The sequence below is a fragment of the Elephas maximus genome, chromosome 9 (assembly GCF_024166365.1).
Source record: "Elephas maximus indicus isolate mEleMax1 chromosome 9, mEleMax1 primary haplotype, whole genome shotgun sequence".
Lineage (NCBI taxonomy): Eukaryota > Metazoa > Chordata > Mammalia > Proboscidea > Elephantidae > Elephas > Elephas maximus.
The window spans coordinates 81,967,250-81,990,629 of record NC_064827.1 but is presented as its reverse complement, the minus strand read 5'-3'; the positions used below and the strand labels follow the sequence as shown (position 1 = coordinate 81,990,629).

The window sequence follows — 23,380 nt, the reverse complement described above, 5'->3', positions numbered from 1 at the left end:
TTCCAGGCAGGAGGTGAAAGCCCAGAGGATAAATAAATAAGATGTGCCCAGTGTCGGGGTGGCAAGCAGTGCACTACGGGGACACTGTGGGCGTGGCACACTACTGGCTATGAGCCAGGCTGGGTGGGGGTGGTATGCAGTGTGATGGGGCACAGAAGGGGGGCAGCTGTGAGGTCAGAGAGGTCAGAGAGGTCAGCAGAGCCTGCTCTGGGGAGGCCAGCAACGTGCTGAGTGGACTTTGCCTCTGAGCAAGGGGCCCATGGAAAGGTTTTGAGCAGGGGATGGGCATAATCTCCACTTCAGAAGGAGCCTCCAGCTGCAGGTGAAGGAGGACTAGAGGCAGGGAGATCAGGGAAGATGGGTGTACAGGCACCCAGTGGGGAGGCGATGGGGCCTGGACCAAGGACACAAGTTAGATGGATCAGAGGAATGCCAACAGAATCTGGGGCTCTGGGGCTGGCTGGCCTGGTGGGGGGGAGGGGGTGGCGCGGGCTCAAACACGAAGCCCTGGCTTCCAGGCTGGGTGGCTGGAGGACAGAGGTGTGACCACTGAGATACGGATGCGGCATAAGCCGCCTGGCCTTTTGTATCCCTGCTGTGGAGCCAGCCAGCACGGCCACCTGGGCCTGGAGGGGGCCCTGGTGGAGGCGGGCCAGAAAGGGCAGCAGGAACCCATTACGGCCAAGGCAGCACGAGGCAGCTCCTGCTGACAGCATTGCGTCCCAAGGAACAGGCTGTCCCTCCCCATCCCAGCCCTGGCCGCCAGCAGCCCAAGCCCAAACCCAAGAGGACAACAGGGACTGGAAGCCAGGCCAGTCAGAGGCGCCTCCGTATGAAAATACTTTTCCTCCTGGCAACAGTGCCAGTGCCTGGCGACAACAGAATACATGGGAGAACCTAAAGGAAACCAGATGGTGTCTGGGGAGAGAAAGGGCTGGGCTGGGGGTGGTAGAGGGCGTATGGGCAGGCCGGCACGCCAGGTGGCGGTGGGAAGAAGGCGGTGGTCCCCCACATGGCCCCATGTCACTGGAGAAGGTATGACGGCACCCTCCTCTCCTTGGCGCGTCTCTGAGGTTTGGCTGGCAAAGCCACATCACTCAAGGGGGTGTATATCAAAGGGCTGCCTGGGGCCATGGGAAAGGCTGGGGTGGGCAGGTCAGCACCCCCCTTGTAACTGGGGTGGCCTGGCTTTGATTAGCAACTGGGGTTGGAACAGTGAAGACAAAGGAACAAGTCGTTGGAGCCCACAGGCGCCTCTACTGGGGTGGACTTGGGTGGGGAAGCGGGGCTGCTGATGGGGGAGACAGGAGCTTAAAGGTCCCCCCAGTTTCCCCTCATCCCTGCAGTGGTGCGGAGGGCTCAGAGCCCCAGCTGTCAGCCAGGGCCACCCAGGCGCAGTCCCCACAGCCATGTTCAGGGGAGTCTGTCCTGCCTGGACACTCACGCAGACACTCGTTGGCAGCCTCGGCTGCACCTCGGGCCCACGGGCGGTCCTGGAAGAAGGGCAGGCAGCGCTCACAGTCTGGGCCGGTGGTGTTGTGCTCGCACCGGCAGGCTAGCTGGCCCTCCTCACTGGGGCCACACTCGCTGGCATGCCCATTACACTTGCACCTGGGAAGAGAGCATGGAGGAGGGGTATCCCAGGTTAATAGTCAGGTAGCTCCTGTGGGTGTGCGCTTTATTGAATGAATGCCTGCTATGTGCCCTGGGTAACAATACTAGAGAAATGGCTGCACTGGGCACTCGCTGTTCTAAGCTCTGTACTTACATAAACCCATTGTGTCTTCACAGCCCCTCATGGTCCCCACTTAACATATGAAAAAACTGAGGCACATTGACCAAGGCCACCAGCTAATAAGGGACAGAGTTAGCAAAGCTGCCACAAAAGGTTTCTGCCCGAGAGGAGCCCTCCTAGGAGCCAAGAGGGACCCAGGGAGAAATCATCTCTGTCTCCCATGGGGAAGGATGGGCTGGTGGTCTCGGGGTGGTGGGCGTGGGAAGGGGTGGCTAAGGAGGCTGCCTCATGTAGTTCTCTTTCAACTGTGTCTAAAAGGAGGAGAAAGAGGTTGTCCCTTACAGGGAACAGCTTGTCCCAAATCCCCAACAGACTCTGTCTTTGAGAGCAGCCCTGGGCCATGTCCCGACCCCCTCCTACCCTCTCACAGGATCAGGAGATGGGTGGACCCAGCAGGGACAAAGAGCTTTTCCGGGAACTGCATGACACGCTTCGCTGGCCTGAGCCTGTGTGGCCATTACCCCGTCCTGAGCAGCCAGACTGAGAAACTTAGAGGATGACCACAGCTCCCAGCTTGTGGAATTATTCTGTGCCTGGTCCCAGGCTGGGCAATCAGCTCACATCTTCTCTCTCCCTGGAACCTCACCACCAAGGCAGGAGGGGCTGTTATTATGCCCATTTCACAGATGAGGAAACTGAGGCTCAGGCCTGCAAAGTGACAGACACCAGGCAGCAGAGCTAGAGTTTGAACCCTGTATTCTGACTTCACACTGACCCTGAGCTCCTGGGCATGTCTCTGTAGTCATGTGGTAGCTCCCTAAAGTGGGTTGAATAGTGTCCCCTCCAAATTCATGTCTACCTGGAACCTCAGAATGTGACTTTATTTGGATATAGGGCCTTTGAAGATGTAATTAGTTAAGATGATATCATATTGGATTAGGGTGGGCCTAAATCCAATGACTGGTATCCTTACAAGAAGAGAAGAGGACAGACAGAGCCACACCGAGGAAAGACTGCCATGTGAAGATGGAGGCAGGGATTGGGGTCATGCAGCTGTAAGCTGAGGAACACCAAGGATTGCCGGGAGCCAACAAAAGCTAGGAAGAAGCAAGAAAGGATTCTCCCCTACAGCCTTTGGAAGGAGCGCAGCTAGGCCGACACTTCGATTTCAGACTTCTGGCCTCCAGAACTATGAGGAAGTAAGTTTCTGTTGTTTTGAGCCACCTAGTTTGTGGTGCTTTGTTAAAACATCTCCAGGAAACTCATACATTCCCCACAAGCCATATTCTACACTGTGTCCCCAGTGGGTGTTGAGGAATTGCTAACTACAGCCAGGACCCTGTGCTTTCTCTAACATGGGAAGACAGGGCTGGGGAAGGCTACGGGGCATCACTCCAGCAGGAGCCTGAAGTAGGGAGGCAGCACTCAGCACTTCTGGCACAGGTGAGGTGGGTGTCAGGCAGTCGTGGGGCACAGAAGCCCAGGGCAGTGACAAAGGACCACCCATGTCCTTGAAGGGGTGCTGCAAATGCCTCCCTCCTCCATTAAGCCCTCTGACCCCAAGGGAAGGAGAGTAAAATTCCTGGAGGCCACTGTGGAACACAGGCTGCTCGGGCCACCTGCACCCACCAGTGAGCTGCCTTCCCCAGCCAGCTGCCGGGCTGAGGGTGGTCCAGCTCCTCACGGCTGGGGCCCAGATATTCTCTGGCTCAAAGCCCCTGACAGCAGATGCTGGAGCTCACTGCTGCCTGCCAACCTTGGAGACCTCCCGTCCCAGGAGGTTAGAGCTGAGCCAAATGGGGCTGGCAGGGAGGAGAGCAGAGAGGGCCTCACCAATACCTCCCTTCACTCCCAAGCCCCAGCGTTCCCTGGCAGATGTAGACACCCCAAAGTTCAGGCAGTTGGGCCCATGGTCCACTTCCTTGCCTTCCGCATCTTGCTGAGCACCATCACCAGAATATAGAAACGGGAAGTATGGACATCATCCTGAGACTTCCTAACCCCATAGCCCATCACTTACACAAAAGAGCAGATTTTCTGTCCTAAATAGGTTTTGGACCTCTGTAAATACCCACCCCCCCAAGTCAATACCACTCCCTTCTTCCACTCCCCCTCACACTACCTTCACTGCCTCCCTGGCCCAAGCTGCCCTCATCTCCCAAATGACTCCTACGATGGCTGCCCCCGTCATCCAGGCTTCCTCTCATCTCTTACCTTTCTCCACACACATCAGGGGATTGAGATGCTTAAAAAATGTGACTCTGTTGCTTGCTTCTTATTGTTAGTTGCTGTCAAGACAACTCTGACTCACGGCAACCTTACATATAACAAAATTAAACGTTGCCCAGTCCTGTGCCATGTTCATGACTGTTTGCGTCCATGGTTGCAGCTATCGTGTCAATCCATCACATTGAGGGTTTCCCTCATTTTTGTTGGCCCTCTACTTTACCAAACATCATGTCCTTTTCCAGCAAATGGTGTTTCCAAAGTAAGTGAGTCAAAATCTCGCCATCCTCAATTCTAAGGAACCTTCTGACTATATTTCTTCTAAGACTGATTTGTTGGTTCTTTTTTTTTGGTAGTGGTGTGTCATTAAGTCGACTCCAACTTGGTAGTCCACAATATATTCAATGTTTTTCTCCAACACCACAGTTCATGCATCAATTCTTCTTTTTCATGGTCAAGTTTTCACATGCATTTTAGGTGAATGAAAAAGGCCATGGCTTGGGTCAGATGCACCTTATCATCAAAGTGATATCTTTGCTTTTCAAAACTTTAAAGAGCAACCCAGTTGCTACCCTGATCAAATCCTTCAACAGCTTCGCATTAACTGTGGGTTAAGAATAAACTTGGCCTGTGGTCCACAAGTCCTAAAAGTCTTCCAGCCTCATCTCCTGCCCTGCCCTGTACCACATCCTCACTCCAGCCACACCAACCATTTCCTAGCTCCTCAAGCCCCAGGATTCACACATGCTGATCCTCCTGCCTGGAATGCCCACCCCTCACCTCTGGCTCAGGCCTTGGCTCCATTCCACCAGCCTCCCTATTCTCATCATTCTGTACGTGTTTACACTTTTATTGGGGAGATACTCGGATTTGTGTCTGTTGCCCCAGAAGACTGGGGCAGGAACACATTCTGTCTTACTCTCTTAGGATCTCAGCCCCGGGCACTGGACTGGTGCACAGGAGGCCCTGGACAGATGTGCCCTGGATGTGCAAACAGGGCCGGCACTGACCCTCCTGGCTGCAGGGCTTTGGGTAAGTCACTCAAGCTCTCTGAGCCTCTGGTCTTTTGGTCGTAAAATGGGGACGATAACAAGTGATGGTTGTGGAGGTTCAAAGAAACCGTGGCTGCAAAGTGCTCAGCACGGGACCTTGCGAGCAGGATGTACCCTACAAAAACTGCTGGTTCATATGAGGAACGTGGCAGCGGCAGTCATCAAGGGTAGGCTTTTTCTCTCTGTTCATTCCATATTTTCCTTCCCCCAATGCCAAGAAGGCAGGCAGGCCTTGGTGTTCCTGGCTTTAGGGAAGCAGAAGTTACCTGGGGCTGCCACCATGCCCAGCTTTTGTATGCAGAAGTAGAGAGCAGGCTGAGGCAGGAAAGGAAAGGGGTTCTGAAGGCATAAGGACCCTGGTGGGCAGGGCTATGTGGGGCCCTGGGAGACGGGACCCCTGGCCTGGGATACTAAGTCTGGGTGTCCAAGCAGTCACCTGCCTCCCACCATGAGGCTTGCAGAATGGGCATGTCAGAGACCCAGAGTGGGCTGGGGGCTGGTAGGACCCCCCAGGTGTTCTGCTCTGGGTTCTTGAGAGGTGAGGGGCCTGAGAACCACCTGAGGCAGGGTGGCGTCTGGGGTGAGTAACCTGGCCCCCCCTTGCACATGGCATTTGTGGGATAAAATTCATGTGGACTGGGCATACCGCATTCAGTGGGCTGGCTGAAGTCACCGATGGAGATCAGGGCAGAGCTGGCCGGGACCAGGGTCTGCCAGCCACAGGGACAGCGTGGTGCCCCTCAGGAGAGGGGGAGATGAGCATCCCGCAGCAGGTCCAGCAGAGGGCAAAGTGGAAACAGCCTACATTTCCCAATAGCTGCAAGATGTGGCTGAGGGGCAGTCACTGGCACAGCCCTTCACCTCCTGCCCCAGCTAGTGGCTGATCAGTCGCAGCAGTAGGAGATACTGGGGGAGGGCTCATACAAGGGGTCGAACCCAGTCAGAGGGACTCTGGTGCCACTGGGCTGGGGGGAGAGGGGTGATAGGTGGCTCTTCAGGAACAAATGTCACACTCTGACCCACCCCCTCCACCTCCCCTCCTCCCTACCCCCTGCCCAAGCCCCCTGCCCAGGCAAAATCTGCATCCAGCAGACTTGTCTCCCACAAAGAAGGCGAGAGTTCCATCACTGAACCACCATTGCCATTGGGTACATAGCAGGTGCTGGACTAATGTTGCTTGTACAAGTGAATGATGAATGTCAGGGGTATGGGGTAGGGGCTTCCTCCATCTCTCTGACATGCTGTCAATCTTCTTCTCAAAGAAACAGGCTGTAAATGTTTATGGTGAAGACCACTGTCTGTGCCTTCACTCATGCCATGCCCTTATAGAGCCCCCAGGATGGGCAGCTGCATACATACAAGACAGGCTCTGGGGTGTAGAGATGAGAACCACCAGCCCCTGCCTTCTGGATAGCCCCTGCTTCTTGGAGATGGAGAGTCTCAAACAAACTACAACGTGCAGTGACCAAAGCTAAGAGAGGAATCTGGAACCCCGGGTGCAGACACAGAGTCCCTCTCTCTGGGGGCAGCGGGTAGGGGGCAGTAGTAGTTCCCACATGTGAAGAGGGAGGGGGAACTCCAGGCAGAAAAAGCAGCAGGGCAAAAGCCTGGGGTGTCTAGCCAGCAAACAGGGAGTAGCTCCATGGGGGGTGGGGAGGGGAGACACAGCTGATACCCCAGAGAAGCAGCAGGAAGCACACATCTGGGGTGGTGGGAGGGAGCCGGGCGAAGGCCTCAAAAGCCAGAGTCCTGGCTCCCTCCTCTCCCCTGGGGCACCAGAACTGGCTTCTCTGCCTCTCCACAGCTACCGCCAGGTGACTCCCACGTGGCCAGCCACCTCGCTTTACTCCTGCTTCCCCTCTAGGCCTCGGCACCCTGCCCTCACCTACCTGCCGCCCACGGAGAAGTCGGACACGGCATAGTAGTAGGACTGGAGCACTTTGGGGTCCTTGAAGATGTCGTCCCCAAATGTGTTGAGCCGGTCTAGGGAGATGAGGAGCTCAGTGCTGGTGACCCAGTCCTGGTGAGACGAAGGCGAGAAGAGATACCATTAACAGGTTCTTGAGTATATGCCCCGACCCCGCTCTGCTGGCAGGCCCGGCTGGCTGTGCTGGGGGGCTCCTGGGGCACAGGGACAGGCCAAACTCTGACCCTGAGAACACTGCAGAAATAAGCAGCCCGTGATTTGGGGTCATGCCAACCTGAGTTCCAGGCCACTCACTGGCTGTGCTTAATGTCTTAGAGCCTCTGTTTTTCCCATCTGTGAAATGGAACCAATGTGTCCACCCCACCAGGATGTTCGAAGGAGTAGATGGATGGTGAATGTAAGTGGTGGAGCTGTTGCTAGGGGGGCCAGGAGACCATATAAGATCCTGCCTGTGCTGGTCACCTGAATTCTCCTAGTGGCCCCCGAACTCCCATTCTAGAGCTCTGTGAGGGAGGGCATATCCCAGCACCCTTTTCCCCTGCTCCACGGGGCCTGGCTTAGGACAGTCCCCACAGACAAGTCACCTGCCCCAGGTGACATCTAAGCCCCAGGAGAGCAGGGACTTGGAGCTCCTTGATCTCACTACATCCCAAGCCCCTAGCCTCTGTCTGCCTGGCACGTAGCAGGCACTTGATAAATACTTGCTGATCAAACAGCTTCCCCATGGAAGAGCTTGATGGGGAAGTGGGGGAGGACTCACGTGAAGGCTGACATTTTGATCTGCCTGCTGTTATAATCAGAGGTAGCTCCCGCTGAATTTTAATCAACATTTTAATTCAGCCCAGGAGCCCCTGGTTTAGCAATCAGGCTCATCAGTACAGAAAAGGAGCTCCTGGAAACGTCTTTCTTCTCTCCCCAGCATAACTGGGACCAGAGGGGTCTCTCCAGCTCCCCCTGAGCTTGGCAACATGACAGCCCACTGCCTGGGATGGAGGGCCTCTGCCTGAGGGTGGGTGCTTTGGCGGGACCAGAAACCTTCAGTGGGCCTCTCCACACTGAGCTGAGTTTGTGCTTGAGTTTGCAAGTCCCCATCAGTCCTTGAATCACCTAACGCCGAGTTTTGTAAATGTTAGTGTACATTCAGCTCACCCAGGGAGCTGGTAAAATGCAGGTTCTGATCAGAGGTCTGGGGTGGGGCCCGAGATGCTGCCTCTCTAACAAGTGTCCAGGAGCTGCCGAAGCTGCTGCTGTCTGGATCTAAGGCCTGAGGTGGGAAAACCCAGCAGTCCACAGCTGAAAGCACTGCTGTTCTTTTCTTTCTCTAGAAAAAGTGCCACCTAGAGAACTCAAACCAGTTGGAAGTCAGAGTTGGACGACGCAGTAGCAGTGGCTGACGCTTACTGCATGGTTACTATGGGTTAGGCATGTTGCATTCTCCACCTCGTTGGGTCCTCACAGCAACCCTATGCGGCAGGTCCTGTTGTTATCACCATTTTACAGACAAGGAGACTGAGGCTCAGTGAGGGAAAGTATTCCGGTCCAAATTGCCCAACTTACCTGGCAGAACTGGGATTTAGCTCTGTCTGACCCCAGGGCCCAAGTCTTCACCACTAGACTAGCCTGTCTTCCAGCATCTACCCCAACATCCTCATCACACCAGTGGGGCCCAGAGATGGCAATGGCCTGCCCAAGGTCTCCTGGCCTGTGAGTGACAGAGCAGGCAAGTGCCCCTTCCTGCATCTGCTTTCTGGCCTGTGACCTGCTCTATCAGTCTGTAAAGAGGATGACATTAAAGGAACGAGGTAAAAGACACCAGGATGGGCGCTGGGAAAGAAATGAGCTTTGCTCCCTCAGCCCACATTGTAGAGGGCACTCCCGATGCCTTAAAGGTAAAGTCATTTAGGCAGACCGAAGCCCCACTGTACAAAGGCAAGGGCTTTTGCAATCTGTAATGGCCCAGCCACAACCATGGTGGGCTCAGGGTTTATCGTGGACAGATCCCTGGCTGCAGAACGTGGGGTTAAGGAGATGTGGAAGGTGTAGCACTTGGGTTCTAAGGAGCTGTGATTTTGCCCCATCCAGCACCACAGGGAGCCAGCCAGGGATGCTGCTGTTGCCCCTCACCTCTGGTGGCCTGATTATGGGTCGGCCAAGTAGACCTTCTCTCCAAGATCCCTGTACCCTCTGTGGGGGACAGAGGGACATGAGACCCAGCAGCCACATGCACACATCCTTTGTTACCTCCCAGCCTCCCACCCAAAAACACTCCACATCCTCGGAGAAAGCTCCATCCCTTGTGCCAGGAGGCGAGGACAAGGGAGAAGTGCCCGGGGTAGGGGTTGGGGGCTTGGCTTTCTTTGTCCTTCTTTGCCCTAGGCTTCTGCCCGGGAACAGCAGGGGGGACACTTCGATTTTCCAGGATGTATGTGGCAAGAGCTTCCGGTTAGAAACTGCCCCCTGCCAAGGGTCTCAGGTTAAGCCTGTCCCCGGGTGACAGCAACACAGATACACGCTGAGCAATAGCCTGGCCCTTCCTGCTTGCCCGCATCTGACCTTGGCCGATGTCCTCTACCCTAAAGAGCCTGGAGCCCCGTGGAGGAGAGACTGTAATTCTAAACAAAACCACGGCAATGACATGTGAACATTTTTAATGGGACAACAGAGCCTGGGCATCTAGAGATACGATCCAGGCAGGAGTGAACTAACCAGTGAACACACTATACACAGGCTTACAGTAAGCAAAATAGGCACCGGCTGAATCATGTTTACTTACTAATCTGTAGTGCACAATTTCACACGGGTTCCACCACATCTTTGATGTGAAATTGTGCACTACAGATTAGTAAGTAAGCACAATTAAGCCCATGCCTGCCTTGTTTATTGTGTAATCTGTCCCTGAATTGTCAAGTCTTGCTCTGCTGTGCAGCCCAGGCAGGGTACAGCTTCTTTCTGGGCCTCAGTGTCCCCTCTGAAGCCAGACAGTGCTCTAACCCCAGCCCCCTGGCTATCCCAGATAGGCAAATATATTCGTTTCCTAGGGCAGCCATAAAAAAACACCACAAACTGGGTGGCTTATAAAAATGGAAATTTATTGTCTCAGAGTTCTGGAGGCTGGAAGTCCAAAATCAGAGTATCAGCTGTGTTGATTTCTTCCTGAGGCTTTGAGGGAGAATCTGGTTTATGCCTCTCTCCTAGCTTCTGGTGGCTCCAGGCATTACCAGGCTTACAGCTGCAGCATCGCACGGCACCCTTCCTCTGCTTCCCATCTCTGTGCCCCTTCTCTTTTATAAGGACACCACTCAGGTTGAATTAGGACCCACCCTACTCCAGTATGACCTCATGCTAGCCTAACTGGTAACATCTTCAAAGACCCTATTTCCAAACAGGGTCACATTCACAGGTACAAGGTTTAGGACTTCAACTTATCTTTTGTGGGGGACGCAATTCAATCCATAACAGCAAAGAAATGCTTTGAAAGTCTCGAGGGAAGGAAGTGGCAGTTTTACTTGGTCAGAGGTCTGTTGGAACCCAGGGAAATGGACCAGAGGGCCTTCCAGCCCTTGGCTCCCTAAGAACACAAGCAACATCAAGCAGACCAACACGTCTGTAGGTGACGGAATTTAACACACATGAATGTAGGCATCTGTGGGTGCAGCCACCCATAGGGCCACAAGTCTGAGTTGACTCCCATGGGCTGGGCTTGGAGGGTCTGTATTGCTGGACACAGCCACAAGCCCACTGCTGTCTCTGCCGTGAGGATGAGAATGGCAAGTGCAGTGAACTCTCATATTCAAAGCAGGAACGAGCAGCTCCTGTATGCCCAGTCCTGTGCTGGCCACTGTGTAGACACTACCACTATCCCTTATCATGCTGGCCACTGTGTAGATACTACCACTATCCCTTAGCATGCTGGCCACTGTGTAGACACTACCACTAACCCTTAGCATGCTGGCCACTATGTAGACACTACCACTAACCCTTAGCATGCTGGCCACTGTGTAGACACTACCACTATCCCTTAGCATGTTGGCCACTGTGTAGACACTACCACTAACCCTTAGCATGCTGGCCACTGTGTAGACACTACTACTATCCCTTAGCATGTTGGCCACTGTGTAGACACTACCACTAACCCTTAGCATGCTGGCCACCGTGTAGACACTACCACTATCCCTTAGCAGGACTCTCCACAGAGCTGCTAGACACATATGGCTTGAAAATGAACTAAAATGTAAAGTTCAGTTCCTCAGTGTTATGGATTAAATTGTGCCTGTCCCCCCCCCCCCACTACCAAAGGTATGTTGACGTTCTAACCCCTGGTACCTGTGAATGTGATCTTGTTTGGAAATAGGGTCTTTGAAGATGCTCTCAATTAGCATGAGGTCATACTGGAGTAGGGTTGGTCCTAATCCAATCTGAGCGGTGCCCTTATAAAAAAGAATGGACTCAAAGACAGAGACAGAGAGGGAGGATGCTGGGTGATGAGGGAGGTAGAGAATGCTGCGGCTACAAGCCAAGGACTGCCTGGGGCTACCAGAAGCTGGGAGAGACAAGAAAGGATCCAACCCCCAGAGCCTTTGGAGAGAACATGGCACTGCCAACGCCTTGAATTCTGACAACTAGCCTCCAAAACTGTGAGACAATAGATTACTGTCATTTTAAGCCATCCAACTTGTAGTACTTTGTTCCAGCAGCCCTGGGAAACAAATACAGCTAGTCACATTAGTGACATTTCGGGTGCTCTATAGCCACCTGTGGCTGGTCGCTATGATACTGGACAATGCAGATATAGACCAATTCTATCATCACAGAAAGTTCTGTTGGATAGCGCTGCCTTACTATATTGAACCCAAGGCTATAGGATTCCAAAGCTCATGTTCTTTTCATGTTCTCCAGTTTATCCTCATGAAAGTCCTTGGAGACACACAGGGCAGGCGCTGTTAGCATTTCACAGAGGGAGGAAGGAGCTCTGTAGTATGGCATTCCAGAAGAGGACCGCCTGGGAGCCTGGAGACTCAGGTTCTGGTCTGGGCTCTTCCACCAACTCATGTGTTCCCCTGGCAAATCCCTTCCCTCTCCAGGCCTCGGTTTCCCCATTCATTTAAGGAAGGTTGCCACAGGGCTCCTGGGAACTGCAGGGCTCCGCTACAGGAGACAAAGGAAGGGGCACTTTTTATCTATTTCATTATCAGGTGTTCACAAAAGATTTAGACACAATAAAGATTCTGTTGCTTAATGTTTGGAAACCAGAAGATCTCACAGGGGCCCTGGTACATGACTAGTGTAGACTTTCCTGTGGTCCCCCTAACCCAGGCATCCCACCCCAAGCCCAGCTCCCATCCCCTCCCAGCCCCACTCCTCCCTGACCTGCAGCACGGGGCTCTCCTCGAAGTTGTAGGCGCTGGGCCGTCCCTCCAGGGTAGAGAAGGCCACGTTGCCTCCACTCAGCGGGGAGATGTCACTGAACTCGGAGGTGCAGAAGGCCACATGCTCGTCCTCGCCGGGGCGCAGGTCCAGCCTCTCGGGCCTGCCGTAGGTCTTCTCGCAGGAGGCACTATAGTACTGGTAGGGCTCCCACGGGCCACCGGCACGGCTGCGCTTGTAAATGGCAAAGCTCTCAGGGCGACTGGTGTGGAACTTCAGCCTCACATAAGTGATTTCATAAGCCTTCCCTGCAGCCAGGAAGAAACAGACCCCGTTTACAGAAGGGAAGGGAAAGTAGGAATCCTAGTCCAGGGGGAGTGGAAAGGCTGCATTGTATAAACTAACTTGGATGGATTGTCAGAGGCTGTCTCTTCTCTCTGGCCCTTAAGCCTGCCACACTGCTGCCACCTCTCACGGTCCACAGTCTTCCTTACATGCTGAGGAGAATCACTTTAGTTCTCTGCTTAAAAATCTTGGCCCTATGCAAGTGCTAAAACTACAAAACTCTTAGAAGAAAATACAGAAGTAAATCTTTGTGACCTGGGGTTAGGCAAAGCCTCCTTAGCTATGATACTAAAAGTGACAAAAGAAAACAGAAAAACGTGACTTCGTCAAAATAAAAATACCCGTATTTCAAAGGATACCACTGAGAAAATGAAAAAACAACCCACAGAAAGGGAAGAAATATTTGCCAAACATATATCTGATAAGGCACTCCTTTCTAGAATATATAAAGAACTCTTACAATTCAATAATAAAAAGACAAATAAACCAATTAAAAAACGGGCAAAGGATCTAAATAGATCTTTCCCCCAAAAATGATATACAAATGGCCAATAAGCACATGAAAAGATGCTCAACATCATTAGCTATCAGGGAAATGCCAATCAAAACTATAACAAGATATCACCCACTAGGATAGATAGAATCAAAGGATAATAATAAGTGCTGATGAGGATGTGGGGAAACTGGAAGCCTCAGGCACTGCTGGTGGGAATGTAAAATGGTGCAGCTACTTCGGAAAACAGTCTGATAGTTCCTCAAAATGTTAAAACACAGAGTTACTATGTTGTTGTTGTTGTTGTTAAGTGCCATCGAGTCGGTTCCGACTCATAGCGACCCTGTGCACAACAGAACGAAACACTGCCCAGTCCTGAGCCATCCTTACAATCGTTATGCTTGAGCTCATTGTTGCAGCCACTGTGTCAATCCACCCTGTTGAGCGTCTTCCTCTTTTCCGCTGACCCATCTGCCAAGCACGATGTCCTTCTCCAGGGACTGACCCCTCCTGACAACATGTCCAAAGTATGTAAGACGCAGTCTCACCATCCTTGCTTCTAAAGAGCATTCTGGTTGTACTTCTTCCAAGACAGATTTATTCATTCTTTTGGCAGTCCATGGTATATTCAATAATCTTCACCATCACCACAATTCAAAGGCGTCAACTCTTCTTTGGTCTTCCTTATTCACTGTCCAGCTTTCACATGCATATGATGCGATTGAAAATACCATGGCTTGGGTCAGGCACACCTTAGTCTTCAGGGTGACATCTTTGCTCTCCAACACTTTAAAGAGGTCCTTTGCAGCAGATTTGCCCAATGCAATAATACATTGTTTGAGTTCCTGACTGCTGTTTCCATGGCTGTTGATTGTGGATCCAAGTAAAATGAAATCCTTGTCAACTTCAATCTTTTCTCCATTTATCACGATGTTGCTCATTGGTCCAGTTGTGAGGATTTTTGTTTTCTTTATGTTGAGGTGCAATCCATAGTGAAGGCTGTGGTCTTTGATCTTCATTAGTAAGTGCTTCAAGTCCTCTTCACTTTCAGCAAGAAAGGTTGTGTCATCTGCATAACACAGGCTGTTAATGAGCCTTCCTCCAACCCTGATGCCCCATTCTTCTTCATATAGTCCAGCTTCTTGGATTATTTGCTCAGCAAACAGATTGAACAGGTATGGTGAAAGAATACAACCCTGACGCACACCTTTCCTGACTTTAAACCAATCAGCATCCCCTTGTTCTGTCCAAACAACTGCCTCTTGATCTATGTAAAGGTTCCTCATGAGCACGATTAAGTGTTCTGGAATTCCCATTCTTCGCTACATTATCTGTAATTTGTTATGATCCACACAGTTGAATGCCTTTGCATAGTCAACAAAACACAGGTAAACATCCTTCTGGTATTCTCTGCTTTCAGCCAGGATCCATCTGACATCAGCAATGATATCCCTGGTTCCACGTCCTCTTCTGAAACCGGCCTGAATTTCTGGCAGTTCCCCGTCGATATACTGCTGCAGTTGTTTTTGAATGATCTTCAGCAAAATTTTGCTTGTGTGTGATATTAATGATATTGTTCTATAATTTCACATTCAGTTGGATCACCTTTCTTGGGAATAGGCATAAATATGGATCTCTTCCAGTCAGTTGGCCAGGAAGCTGTCTTCCATATTTCTTGGCATAGACGAGTGAGCACCTCCAGCACTGCATCTGTTTGTTGAAAAACCTCAATTGATATTCCATCAATTCCTGGAGCCTTGTTTTTCGCCAATGCCTTCAGAGCAGCTTGGATTTCTTCCTTCAGTACCATTGGTTCCTGATCATATGCCACCTCTTGAAATGGTTGAACACTGACTAATTCTTTTTGGTATAATGACTCTGTATTCCTTCCATCTTCTTTTGATGCTTCCTGCATTATTTAATATTTTCCCCACAGAATCCTTCACTATTGCAACTCAAGGCTTGAATTTTTTCTTCAGTTCTTTCAGCTTGAGAAACGCCGAGCGCGTTCTTCCCTTTTGCTTTTACATCTCCAGCTCTTTGCGCATGTCATTATAATACTTTGTCTTCTTGAGCTGCCCTTTGAAATCTTCTGTTCGGTTCTTTTACTTCATCAATTCTTACTTTTGCTTTAGCTGCTCGACATTTGAGAGCAAGTTGCAGAGTTTCCTCTGACATCCATCTTGATCTTTTCTTTCTTTCCTGTCTTTTCAATGACCTCTTGTTTTCTTCATGGATGATGTCCTTGATGTCATTCCACAACTCATCTGGTCTTTGGTCACTAGTGTTCACTGCATCAAATCTATTCTTCAGATGGTCTCTAAATTCAGGTGGGATATACTTAAGGTTATATTTTTGCTCTTGTGGACTTGCTCTGATTTTCTTCAGTTTCAGCTTGAACTTGCACATGAGCAATTGATAGTCTGTTCCACAGTCGGCCCCTGGCCTTGTCCTGACTGATGATATTGAGTTTTTCCATCGTCTCTTTCCACAGATGTAGTCAATTTGATTTCTGTGTGTTCCATCTGGCAAGGTCCATGTGTATAGTCGCTGTTTATGTTGGTGAAAGAAGGTATTTGCAATGAAGTCGTTGGTCTTGCAAAATTCTATCATTTGATCTCTGGCATTGTTTCTATCACCAAGACCATATTTTCCAACTACCAATCCTTCTCCTTTGTTTCCAACTTTCGCATTCCAATCACCAGTAATTATCAGTGCATATCAATTGCATGCTCGATCAACTTCAGACTGCAGCAGCTGATAAAAATCTTCTATTTCTTCATCTTTGGCCCTAGTGGTTGGTGCATAAATTTGAATAATAGTCGTATTAGCTGGTCTTCCTTGTATGCGTATGGATATTATCCTATCACTGATAGCGTTGTACTTCAGGATAGATCTTGAAATGTTCTTTTTGACGATGAATGCCAACACCATTCCTCTTCAAGTTGTCATTCCCAGCATAGTAGACGATATGATTGTCCTATTAAAAATGGCCAATACCAGTCCATTTCAGCTCACTAATGCCTAGGATATTGATGTTTATGCATTCCATTTCATTTTTGACGATTTCCAATTTTCCTAGATTCACACTTCATACATTCTAGGTTCTGATTCTTAATGGATGTTTGCAGCTGTTTCTTCTCATTTTGAGTCGTGCCACATCAGCAAATGAAGGTCCTGAAAGCTTTACTCCACCCACATCATTAAGGTTGACTCTATTTTGAGAAGGCAGCTCTTCCCCAGTCATCTTTTGAGTGCCTTCCAACCTGGGGGGCTCATCTTCCAGCACCATATCAGACAATGTTCCGCTGGTATTCATAAGGTTTTCACTGGCTAACACTTTTCAGAAGTAGGCTGCCGGGTCCTTCTTCCTAGTCTGTCTTAGTCTGGAGGCTCACCTGAAACCTGTCCTCCGTGGGTGACCCTCCTGGTATCTGAATACCAGTGGCATAGCTTCCAGCATCACAGCAATACGCAAGCCCCCACAGTACGACAAACTGACAGACACGTGGGGGAGAGTTACTATATGACCCAGCAATTCTACTTCTATGTGGAGGAATGAAAACATAGGTCCATACAAAAATCTGTGCACAAACGTTGATAGCAGCATTATTTATAATAGCCAAAAAATGGCAACAATTCAAACATCTGTCGACTAATGAACGGATAAATAAAATCCGTTCAACCATACAAAGGAATATTATCTAGCAATAAACAGGTACAACCATACAAAGGAATATTATCTAGCAATAAACAGGAATGAAGTCCTGATACATGCTACAGCATGGAAGAACCTTGAAAACATTATGTTAAGTGAAAGAAGCCAGTCACAAAAGGTCACATATTGCATGATTCTATTTACATGAAATGCCTAGCATACGCTGGTGCAGAGTGAAGCACTTGACTTATAAATAAAAAGTTGATGGTCCAAACCACTGAGAGAAGCCTTGGGAGACAGGTTTGTCAATCTGCTTCCAAAAGGTCACAGCCTTAAAAAGCCTATGGAGTGTAGTTCTCTCTGCACACATGGGGTCACCATGAGTTGGACTGGACTCAACTCAACGGCAACTGCTTTTTTTTTTTTTTTTTTAGGGCTGGGAGTTGTTGGCTGGTAATGAGGAATGCCTTTTAGCAAAGACGTCACATTGAGGACTAAGGTACGTCTGACCCAAGCCATGGTATTTTCAGTCTCCTTATATGCATGTGAAAGCTGGACAATGAATAAGGAAGACCGAAGAAGAATGGATGTCTTTGAATTACATTACCGTGTTGGTGAAGAATATTGCCAGAAGAACAAACAAATCTGTCTCGGAAGAAGTACAGCCAGAATGTTCCTTATAAGCAAAGATGGCAAAACTTCATCTCACATACTCTGGGCATGTTATCAGGACGGACCAGTCCCTGGAGAAGGACATCATGCTTGGTAAAGTAGAGGGTCAGCAAAAAACAGGAAGATCCTCAAGGAGATGGATTGACACAACGGCTACAACCACGGGCTCAAGCATAACAGCGATTGTGCAGATGACGCGGGACTGGGCAGTGTTTCGTCTGTTGTACCTAGGGTCACTATGAGTTGGAATCAAATGGACTACTCCTAACAACAACAACAGTGAAAAGTGACTGTTAAAGGGTGCAAGGTTTCTTTTTGGGGTGAGGAAGATATTCTAAAATTCATTGTGATCACCGCAACTCTGTAAATATACTAAAACCCATTAAATCGTATACTTCAAGTGGATGCATTGTATGCTACATGAATTTTCTCTCAATATAGCTGTTATATTAAAGAAAAAAAATCTTGGCCCTTTGGCAAGGCAGTTGGGCAACACGGATGAAGAGCCATACAAATATTCCTGGCCTCCGACAGAGGAACTTCACTTCTGGGAATTCAAACAAGGAAAGGAGTCTAAATGCATGAAGATGCTCATAAAGGCATTTTTATACTAGGGAAAAATTGGAACCATAGGGAATAGCTAAGTAAATTGTAGGACATAAAGTCATGTGATGAGCGTAGCCATTGACACCGCTGGCAAAAAATACTTCAGAAAAGCTTAAGTTAAAATATTAAATGAAAAAAAAAGGCACAAGCTGATACACGTGGAATCACCAGATTTATATTTTAAAAATCCCAAGAGAATAGGCAGAAAAGAAAGACACAAACTGGTAGGTGCGGTGCTCTGCAGGGCGCAGGACTTTGAGTGACTTTTCTTCCCTTTTCCATTTTTCTACATTTTCCGAATTCTCTCTCATTAAGCTTGTTCTAATTTAAAAACGGAAGAAAACATTTTTTTTTTTAATTTTAAAAAAAGTAACTGCCTTGTCATGTTCTGTTTTAAGATGTTTTTTAAAGTGAAGTTGCAGCCCAGCTTGGCACTCTAAGTCCCTTAAAACAAAGCATGTGTAGCAAACGGAGCCAGTGTCTGGGAGTAGCGTGGTGTCTGCTTCGGTGACAAGCAGGCTTCAGGCCCCTGATCAAGGCAGGCTGCTTTGCCCCAGGTTCACATTCACTGAGGAGGCTGCTGTGGGGTCGCAGGCACAGACTGCTCAGTAAACATCTAGCAGCCAGACACCTCTCGGGAGGGGAGCTTGGAGCCACTTAAAAGGTAGCTGGCAGCTAGAAATCGCTATCGGGAAAAAGGCAGTCACTGGGATTTCATGCAAACAAGCAACATCACGTGCCATGAAATGGCTTTTCTTCTTCCCTGCCAAGCCAAGAGGTGAGAGAAGATACAGCAACATCACAGAGACACGGCAGGGACTTTTTGTTACAAGAGTTAATTAGACGGGCCAAGGCAGCATCTTAATCCCCGCTTTGTGATGAAAAGGTTTCTAGGGAAGGCAAACCAAAGGCTGAGGAAGCAAACAGCCTCAAGATCCTCTAAACAGCCACAAGAATTAGATTTGCAGCTCCAACCCAGACCCTCGCAAGTTCCAGGGTAATTTAGACAGATGCATTCCATAGGGAAAGTTGGCCCAAAACATCATCCCCAACTGTTAAGGGGGGGTGATGCTGCTTGGGAGCATGTAATTGCCTAACCGCCCAGCCACCCAATTCGCTGTTCCCTGTGCCTCGAATGCTTTCTGCCACTCCTCACCTGGCTGGCTCCCACTCATCCCTGCTCATCCCCCAGCTTAGCAGACTGACCAGATGCCCCAGCCTCACTCCTTGCCACTGCCCCCTCCTCCCGCTCCATGCTCCAGCCAGACTGAACCATGAAAAGGCCCTGGCTCTGGCAACACCTGGCCCAGCCCAGAACGCCCTTCCCTCTGCATTCCCTGGCTAACTGCTACTCATCCTTGCCACCTCAGCTCACGGAAGCCTTTCCTGATAGGTTTATGTAGCTCACCAGGGCTCCCAAAGCCTCTCTGTGATTCCCATGGGGCAGGGGCTGTGAATCCTTAGAGCTGAGCACAGCACCTAGCACACAGTAGGTGCTCAATAAATGCTGCCAATGAGCCAGCAAGGATGAAGCACAACTTGTAACTTTAAGGAACGAGTTGAGACAGGCAGGCCTGGCAAAATGGCTAAAACCGTAAGTGTGTGGACCAGTCACGATCTCCCAATGAGTCTATTTAACAAGAGTCAATATTTAGTGAGCACCTACTGTGTGGCAGGTAGCTGGATAAGAACTTTATGCCACTGTATCACTGAGATCCCCAAACAGTCCCATCACTGTGTGCATTTTCCCAATGAGGATACTGAGGCTCAGGGAGGAGAAAGGGAGCCGCCTGACGTCCTGCAGAGCACAACTGAGCCTCTCCTCCACCTTTAGCTTGTCTGCCCCAAAGTCGCTGCTCCGACTCAGGTTATCCTCCTATTCTCGCTGTGTATTCTCAGCGAGAAGGGGCTGCTGGGAAGGGGGTGCTGGTGTCCATGGAGACTGTGAAGGTCCCACTTTGCTCCCCAGCCTTCACCTGCCGCCTGGTCCAGCCACTGGCATGGTAGAGGCACACCCGAACCAAGCACTGGGCATGGCAAGCCATGTCTTTCCAACCAGCTGGGACATAAAGCCCATCAAGAATGACACGAGGGCCGGTCATAAAAACAAGCCGCCCACATCCGGCACTAACCAGAGAATGAGCTCGGAATGGGAGAGGCTTATTTTGAGAAGATGGAAACAAAACAAAGCCCTTTAATTGGAGCCATCTGGGGATCAGTGGCCTGGGAGTGGGGCTGGAGGGGGCAGGGTGGGGAGCAGATTGAGAATGCGTGGGCAAGGCCACCTTGCCCTCTGTGGGCATCAGGAACAGGCCAGGGAGCTGCTCCCAGCCTGTGGGGAGATCACACCGTGCTAGTCCTTCTCCTCGCATCCTACCTCTGGGTAATTCTGGGCATGATGAACTGCTGTCAGGAGCTGGGGACTCCCCATGACCATGGTGTCCAATACCACAAAAGCCTGGCTGAACTTAGGCTGAGCCCATTTCAGCCCTCCAGTCTCGAGATCAAGAGCCTGAGCCCCAATGAAGAATCGAGATCATCGAACCTATTGTCTCTCCTGGAGAGAGTACACAGGTTTCATCAGATAGAGTACTGCCTAGGGTTTTGTGTTGAGAAGGATTCAGAGGTCCAGTCTGAGCTGAGACATGACTGGAAAAACTACAATAAAAGGTAGCAGGGTATTCAGACCTGCACTAAGCCTGGGGCCAGATGAGGGGTTGAGTGGGGATAATGGGGAGGAGGAGGGCACACACAAGGGAGATTTCAGAGAACAATCTAGTTGTCTGGTGGATGCTAGAGTCAAAGAGCTGAAAAGAGAAAAGAATCACATTTGACTCCCAGGTTTCTGGCTTCAGTGCATGGATAGATGGGAGCGGGGAGGGAGGGACGAAGCCTTTCTTTGCTTTTGGACTCTAAGTCTAAGGCCCTCTTCTGACACTCAAAGTCTGATGTTTAGGAGGCTGCTCGAATACCTGGCCAAGGGCTCAGGTGGCAGACTGCATCTGGGCATGAGGTGCAGGTGGAGTCCTGAACGTTAGCCACAATTTCAACTGGTAAAGCCAAGGGCATGAGATAGGGTGAGGGCATGCCCGATGGAAGGCCTGGCACAGAGATGAGGGAGAGCGAGGAAGGGCGGTGGATGAAGTGGCTGTAGCCTGGGATGAGTGTGGGTGGAGTGTGGACAGGAAGGACAAGAAGGCCAGGAAGAAGACTGAGGCTATTTGGGAACACCACTGCTGAGGGGTCTGGGATATATCTGGAAGACTAGGGAACTTCATTCATTCATTCACTCATTCCTTCGCTCCTGGTGAGGAAATACAGTGTAGCTGTGTCGTGCTGGGGTTCACGTTTCAGTTCCACCACTTACTGGCTCTGGGGTAAAATTTCTAAAGTCCCTTGGGTTAACTAGGCAAGTGATTTGAACGTGATGCCTCAGTTTCCCCATTTGTAAAACCGCCAGAATAATGTTGCTTTTAGCTGCCATCGAGTTGGTCCCCAGCTCATGGCAACCCCATGCACAACAGAACAAAACACTGTCCTGTCCTGCACCATCCCCACAATCAGTTGCAGGTCAGGCAATTGTGATCCACAGTGTCTGCACTGGCTGATTTGCAGAACTAGGTCACCAGGCCCTTTTGCCTAGTTTACCTTAGTCTGGAAACTCCACTGAAACCTGTTCAGCATCACAGCAACACACAAGACTCCCCCTGCAGATGGGTGGTGGCACTTGGGGTGCATCTCTGGGCAGTTGAACCCGTGTCCCCCATATAGAAGGAGAGACATCTGCCACTGAACCACCACTGCCCTGAAAGGGCGTAATAACCGAGCTAAGTGAGCAAACACTGCAAAACACTCTCGAGAGCCCCAGGTATGGGGCATGCCAAACAAAAAACAAAACAAAACCCATTGCTGTCAAGAGGATTCTGACTCACAGCGACCCTATAGGACAGAGCAGAACTGCCCCACAGGGTTTCCAAGGCTGTAATCTTTACAGAAGCAGACTGCCACATCTTTCTCCTGTGGAGCTGCTGGTGGGTTCCAATACCAACCTCTGGTTACCAGCCGAGCACTTAACCACTGTGCCACCAGAACTCCTCATGAGGGGAGCATGCACACAGCAAAATTTGATCTGTTACTCCATTCACCCACTCGACAAATACTTATTGAGCACCTACCGTGCTGCAGGCCCTTTGCTGGGCACTGGGGGACAGCTGTGAAAACAGGCTCTCCCTCTGGTGGCTTGGAGCTTGTGATAGACACAAACAAACCCAAAACCTCAACAGAGCATGACCCGAACTGAGATGGGGGCGGGCAGGCGGGTGGCTGAAAGATTGCATGGGCGGGGCCTCTGCCTGATCCTGGAGGGGTGGGGGTGGGGAGCTGTCCAGAGGTGGTCACCTCTAAGCTGAGTGGGGCCGACAGGAGCTCATCCACTGCTGCCTCCCCAGGGATTGGCACAGGGACTTCAGCACAGTAGGTGCTCAACTGAGTTTTGTTGAGTGAAGGGGATATGGGCCAGCCAGAAGAAGGTGGGAAGGGAAAGGGTCCCAGCTGAAGCAGCAGCAAATCTAAAGGCCTGGAGGAAGGGAGGAACAGCCCCTCACAGCCCTGCTGAAGTGCATTTGGCTGCAGCCAGAGCGGTAGGGAGAGCAGAGATGATCCCAAGGCTGGGAAGGCCGACGGAAGGCCAACCTCCACCTGGTCAGTCCATACAGATGCCTGCATTTCCCACCTCTTTTTTTATAACTCCTGGGCCAGTACTCAGGGAGGCCCAGGGAGGGGCCAGGCAGCGAAGGCCACCTGGGCCCAGGCATCTTGGGGGCCACTTTTGTGGATGGAGGCTAACCAGGGCTGCTGCCTTGACCCCTCCCACTGGCCTGGGGCCCAACGTTCCAGACGGAACCCCCAGGGACAAGGAAAGAAGACTCGGCCCCCCAGCGCTGGCCCTAGCCAAAAGAAACAGCCTCCCACTCGACAGGAAGATGCAATGGTGCTAAAGCTCAGGGGACCCAGCTGGCTTTGGGGTGCCTCAGGGGCTGGCAGGGTCCTCTTGACATCCAGCCCTGCCTCACTGTGGCTGGCCAGGCCCCATTCTTTCCTCACTCCCTATGCTCCAGCGGTCAAGGCCCTGGGGATTCTAGAACACACCGAGCTGTCTCCTGCCTCCCCACATCTGTTCCCTTGGCTTGGAATGCCCTTCCCTCTTCTGTCAACTCCAAGCATCCTTCAGATCTCAGCAAAGCCCTTCCTGACCCCCAGACAAGGCTCCTTCACCCCACTATGAGCATCAGCCCTCATTCAC

At 50.7% G+C, this 23,380-nt stretch overlaps 1 protein-coding gene across 3 annotated transcripts in view; it reads right to left on the bottom strand.

Annotated features, from left to right (window-relative positions):
- Positions 1-23,380, bottom strand: part of LAMC3 (laminin subunit gamma 3) — an 80,890-nt gene that overhangs the window by 53,031 nt on the left and 4,479 nt on the right. For all 3 annotated transcript variants that reach the window (XM_049896163.1, XM_049896162.1, XM_049896164.1), the window contains exons 2-4: positions 12,308-12,612; positions 6,903-7,033; positions 1,445-1,611 (exon numbers count right to left, since the gene is read on the bottom strand). In XM_049896163.1, coding sequence (XP_049752120.1) covers positions 1,445-1,611; positions 6,903-7,033; positions 12,308-12,612 — 603 coding nt within the window. The remainder of the gene's footprint in view (positions 1-1,444; positions 1,612-6,902; positions 7,034-12,307; positions 12,613-23,380) is intronic.